The 6,000-nt window shown below is 48.6% G+C and overlaps 1 protein-coding gene across 1 annotated transcript in view; it reads right to left on the reverse strand.

Moving 5' to 3' along the window:
- The window catches only part of LOC134404410 (phospholipid-transporting ATPase VD-like), a 46,082-nt gene extending 42,144 nt beyond the window's left edge, over window positions 1-3,938 (reverse strand). The window contains exons 1-2 of the mRNA XM_063135096.1: window positions 3,834-3,938; window positions 1,676-1,705 (exon numbers count right to left, since the gene is read on the reverse strand). Of these exons, the coding sequence (XP_062991166.1) occupies window positions 1,676-1,705; window positions 3,834-3,938 (135 nt within the window). The remainder of the gene's footprint in view (window positions 1-1,675; window positions 1,706-3,833) is intronic.
- Window positions 3,939-6,000: the final 2,062 nt, after the last annotated feature.

Consider the following 6,000-nt stretch of genomic DNA (forward strand, 5'->3'; position numbering starts at 1 on the left):
TTAACTTCCCAAGCCAGTGATGTATATTTTTCTCTTTTTTCCTCTTCCTTTAATGCACCGTTTTTGTCACTAGGTATTGCTATGTCAGTGAGGTAGTTGTGCTTTTCTTTTTGGTTTATGACTGTTATGTCTGGTCAATTGCAAAGTATTGTCTTGTCCAGAATTGTTCTGTCCCAGCAAGATAATAGGTGAGTGCATAGCGTGGCTCGTCTTGACTTGTCTGAGTATGTCAGGATCTCCTAGGCTCTGAAAGCATCTTTCTGGAGAGCACCTGCTGGTTGCATGATCCAAGAGGCCAGATTCTAGTTAGAGCATAGTTCTTCTTGACAGGAGTGGCTTGCACTTGCTAGAGTAAGGTGAACAGATATGAAAAGGCTGCAATCCTATATTCATTTACATGGGAGTAAGCTTGCTACTGACCATGTTCTTGTTTACACGGCTAATGTTCCAGAGGTATAATGACACATTTTTAGATTAGTTTCTCATTGATAAACCAGAGTTGAATCAAGCTAAGAAGTGCTAGTGAGAAGTGACTGCAACAAGCCTTTAGTCCATTTTGTACCATGGCTAACTTTTGCAGGTTATTTTATGCTCTTTCTGAATGCTAGGTTGCTAGTTTGTTGTACTAGATTTTTTTTTGCATTTGTCAGCTGCTTCATTTGTTCAGTAGTAGCAGTTTGCTGAATCTGTAAGTATGGATATGAGAAAGGTTATGGGGAAAGAGAGTTAAATGTTATGAAAGGGGAGACTATTGACACCCAGTGAAGGATTTGCAGTAAGAAAAGTTATATGAAGGAGGGGGAGCCTCTACCACACGTAGCATAGCAAAAGCTGCAAAGTATAGCCAAAGCTACAAAAGTAGCAGTGAGTTCAGTTCAGTTCAGATATACTGAATGTCTCATTTGTTCTTTATTTCCGTGATTTTTAACATGAAGAAGTTATGTAGAACAGGTGTCTTAATTGTGTGCTGTAAAATCAGACATGCGACCAAGGCTACGTTTGGGTGGGGCGTGCCCCCTGGGGCTTGTCATCCCCCCCTGGGGGGGCAGTGGCCATGTTGTTGGGAATGCCCCCTGGGGGCTGGACATGTGGGTGGGCACGCCCCCTTTGGGAGCGGCCATGTTGTCCTCCTTTTTGGTTTCCAAAATATGGTCACCCTAGTTTCAGTCAAAACCAGCAGGAACTCTGAAGGAGCTAATCAAGGTGTGGAACCTAATTTGGTAGTTCCGGGTTTCAGTCAAAACCAGCCAAAGCACTAAAGGAACTAACCAAAGTGTTGCACAGAATGGATTCATAGACCCGCTGAAATCGGAGGCACTGCTAAATACCCCAAACAAACACACACAGAAAATCGAAATAAAAGCATTTTAAGAGGGAAATAAAAAGAAGCATGAGGAAAATAATCAACAGGAGATAGATATTTTTTCTCTGAGATGATTTTATTTTAGGATGGTGATACCCAAAACAAAAATAAAAAGTAAGAAATTGGGGTGGGGGGGCAAAAATGACCCCCTTGCCAAGCCCCGTGTTGCCTCCATAGTTCTTGGTCAGGGGGTCCTTTTGCACCCCCCGATTTCCCTGAAGGGAAGATTCATGGACCACCAAGCCTCTCCGCTGCCAGTAAGGGCTGCCTTCTCCCTTCTCCCACAAGACATTGAGGGATCATTCACGATACCTTGTCGGACGTGCAGGTGCCGCGCGGCTCCTGAAAGGGGAAGAAAGCCATTACAGGCAGGGTGTGGGCCCAGGTCTAGAGGAGCAGCATGGGGGGACGGGACGGGCTTATGGTCACTCTAACGTTGGCTCAAATTCCAAACAGCCAGGAAATGGGAAGCTGATGCCCTAACAGATGTGCCCCATGGTCAGTGATGATGCGGTGCAGTGTCACAATTTGGGCATGCTTACAACTTACACCCACACTTCCCCTTGGCCTTTCAGGCCCAAATCCAGAATCCAGATGGGAAGGATGGCAGGCCTGGGACCAGCCAAGGTGGCCCATGCCTTGTTCGGCATTCTTACTGCCAGGGAGGGGAAAGAGGCCCTTGTAGGATTTTCTGCTTCAGTTGCAAAAATAATGTTAGTGGTTTTGTGTACTGTGGCTTTTGTAGAGGCAGGTGGGACCTTTTGCTGCTCTGGCACAGGCAGCAAACTGCCTTGGCGGACCCTTTTAGAGGCTACCACCAGCCCAGCATCAAGCTAGATGAAATGATGTACTGTCTCATCCTGTGGTCTTGAATCCAGGTTTGTATGCTGCCCTGCCCTGCAGGCAGGCTGCTTCCCTTGGGGATGTGGGATATAGCTTTAAGAGGAAGAAATGCACAACACCTCTGAGGCCACAATGCTCTGGGTTCCAAGTGATGTCATCACCTCAGTGATGTCATTCCGTATCTAACAGCCGTTAGGACAGCTGAGGAGCCTCAACAGAGGGATGGGTCTAGGATCTGCCTGCTGCTCATGGAAAGCCCCTCTGCCTAATTGGGGGGGGGAAATCTCCACCCCCAGATCGCAGATCACCTCCTTGAGCAGGGGCTTCTGTGCCTCTGTGTAGTATTTCCAGGGGCCTGGAGGACTGTCATGGGAAGGAGGGGCCATGGAAACCCACTTCCCTCAGCGCAGTTGCTCCAGTGTGAATCTGGATCCAACCCAGAGATGGTCACTTTTGAAATATTTCAGTACTGCTTTAATTTGGTTATATATTTGAATGCGTTAGCTGCTGAGGTTCAGAGTTAGTTTAGTTAAGTGTTACATTGACAGATAGGACTTGCTTCATGTTTCATTGAGATATTGATAATGCTATGTAAGAGTATTAAAAAATTGGGTAGAAAGGTTAGGTAGGTTAATATTGTACATTTGACGGTGTTCCTTCATGCAGGCAAAACCATTTGCCAAGTAGGAGGGGTACTTGTAATGATGCTTGTATTGTAGCTTTTCTGTCAAGATGAGGCCTAAAAGCTTTTGGGAGGCTTGGGTCCTCAGACCACCCATCCCAGCTCACGTGGACTGTTCATTTCTCTTGACGTTCATCAGGGAAGGCTTACTTGATCTGCGTAGCAATGTCTCTTCCACCACCGCCCCAGCCGCCCCTGAGACCCTGGCATTACCAGCCCTTTCCACTGGCCCTGTTTATCTTGGGCTCCATATCTGGGCTCGCAACTGGTGGTTCTTGCTCCTTGCCTTCTTTCTCTGTTGCTGATGGACTTCTGAACCACAAGTTTGGTTTTCCTCCATCCCTTCATTTTTGGTTTCAGTAAGGAGTGTGCCTGCCTTCCTGAGTTCCCGCTTGTCTTCTTAGTCTTCTTAGTCTTCTAAGTCTTCTTAGTCTATGTGTTCAATTTAATTTCCTGGGCCGTTCTGACAGTGCAGAGATTTGTCATGAAGTCCTGTGCCCAGTTCCTTTGCTTTTGGGCTCTCCGTGGCACTTCTGTTATGCTGTATCTCCTCCCTTTGAGGTCTTGGAACAAGTGCAATGCAACATTCATAGCGGAGAGGGCCCTGGGCACTCGCCTTCCTGTCTTGAAGCACTCCTGTATCGCCTTGAAGCCTTGAGACTTCATCCTCAAGGAACCATAGCTCCATTCTTTTTCTTTTCGGGTTTCATTTCGCCATGGCAGCTTTGTTACAGACCACAAATAATTTTTCTTGAACCATGAGAATGGAATTTGGGCAATCCTGTTCAGCTATGGCAAATTACAGTTGCCTCCAGGTCATCAGAGGAGAAAACTCTCTATTTCACTACCATTCTTTACTCTCTCATTCTATTCTAACGTCTAACTTCTCTGTCATGAGGTCACTCAAAATCCAAGTCAAAGTGGGCCGATTCACGTCCATCTTACCCCAAATTCGGTACGGGACCCGATTGGGCCAGCTGGCCAGCTGCTGCTCCCCACCTGCTCGCCCGCCAACGGGACTTCCCTGAAGCCTCTGTGCACGCCCAACATCCTAGTGAGCCACTCTGTCCTGCCGTAGATCTACTGTTGTAAACTAAGTGGCCAAAATTGGACATTTCCAGCTGCTGTCGATTACCACAGTAGATCTACAGCAGGTCAGAGTGGCTCTTTAAGAGGACAGGCTGCATGTGGCGGCTTCAGGGAAGTCCCGCGGTGTCAGTGGGCAAGGATGAGGGAGGTGGCAAGCAGGTGGGGAGGGGCCAGCAGCTGGCCATCAGGCCGAATTTGCCATCTGGCTGAATTAGCTGAGTCAGGCCAAGGCGTCCCAATCGGGTCCCATACCGAATTCAGGGTGAGGTGGACTTGAATTTTGACTTGGATTTTGGGTTCAGACCCAAGGCGAAGCACATCCTTGTTCTTCACCCCTGTAACTGACACTACACTTCGGATATGGTTCTGAATTTGAAGCGGCCAATTCAGCCTAATGGGCAGCTGCTGCTCGCCTGCCCACAGGACTTACCTGAAGCCTCTGTGCATGCCCATCATCCTAGTGAGCCGCTCTGTCCTGCCGTAGATCTACTGTTGTAAACTAAGTGGACAAAAATTGACATTTCCAGCTGCTGTCGATTAGCACAGTAGATCTATAGCAGGTCAGAGTGGCTCTCTAAGAGGACAGGTGGCTCACCTGTGCATGTGGAGGCTTCAAGTAAGTCCTGCGGTGTCAATGGGCAAGGACGAGGGAGGAGGGGAGCAGATGGGGAGGGGAGCCCATTGCACTCCTGGTTGGCCTTGCGCCCAGCTTTCCGGAGTGCCTGTGGGCACCCATGGGTGCCTGGGAAACCGCAAATAGCTGGCCCACTTCAAATTCAGAACCAGATCCAAAGTGGGCCGAGTTGCCATGAGATGACAGGTTGGTTGCAGAAACTTCATGTGGCCTGCTGAGAGGAAAGAAGGGCCCAGCCAGATAGTCCCTCATCCTTGTGCTAGTTCTCCCATGTCTGGCACCTGCCCGCTGCCCGCAGAGAACAGTGTGAGCCTGGCTGGTGGCCAATTGTTTGGGGCCTTGTAGGAATTTTTTTCCTGAGTGAGTCCTGATTGGCCAGGAGCCCATGGGTTTTTTTTCCTGCCCACTCTACACTGACCTGGAATTGTGCAGCCTTCCTGGGCAGGCAGCCAATAATAAAACTTGCACCATTGGATTAGGAGGTGCATATATAGGTACGGCATGGGTAAGATGGGTGAAGTGTAAAGGTGTGCTTTACCTGGGGTCTGAGCCCCATATCTGAGTGAAAGTGGGCCGATTCAGCCCGCCATGCTGCGAATCCGGTTCGGGGCCAAAATGAGCTGTCTCGGTCTGACTCAGCTGAAGCACTTTGAGACAATTTGGCCCCATGACCAGCCGCTGCCCCTCGCCTGCCCACGGGATTTACCTGAAGCCTCTCGGCACACCAATGAGCCACCCATCCTCCAAGGGAGTCTGACCTGCTGTAGATCTACTGCTGTAAACTACGATGGCCCAAAATGGCCATTACCAGCTGCTGTAGTTTACCTCAGGGCAGAGCGGCTCTCAATAAGGATGGGTGGCTCCTCTGTGCCTGTGGAGGCTTCAGGGGCGAGCAGGAGGGGAAGGGATGAGTGGAAGGGGAGGGGAGGGGGCAAGCAGCGTCAGATATGCCATTACAATTTAGGAGATTGCAATTCCCAATTCGATTGGCGTTTGCAATCACCATCAACAAAGCTCAGGGCCAATCTTTAGAATTGTGCGGTTTACATCTAGACACGGATTGCTTCTCACATGCACAATTATATGTTGCGTGTTCTAGAGTCGGCCAACCAGACAATTTCTATATCTGCACAGACAATGGAACAACAAAAAATATTGTATACCCACAAGCATTGTGAAATTAAACATATTAGAAACGTGCGCTTTCTTTTCTTTTCTTTCTTTTCCATTTAACCAGACTGAGCCACAGCAACGCATGGCCGGGTACAGCTAGTGGTAAATAAAACAGTAGTCCTTATTCAACTAAAGCAGTGTTGTCTTTTGTCTTCATTTCGGGGTCTGGGCGCATCACCGCCGGCTTACTTTCCTCTATTCAGAGATTTCTATCCC

This window comes from Elgaria multicarinata, chromosome 10 (genome assembly GCF_023053635.1).
Source record: "Elgaria multicarinata webbii isolate HBS135686 ecotype San Diego chromosome 10, rElgMul1.1.pri, whole genome shotgun sequence".
Taxonomy (NCBI): domain Eukaryota; kingdom Metazoa; phylum Chordata; class Lepidosauria; order Squamata; family Anguidae; genus Elgaria; species Elgaria multicarinata.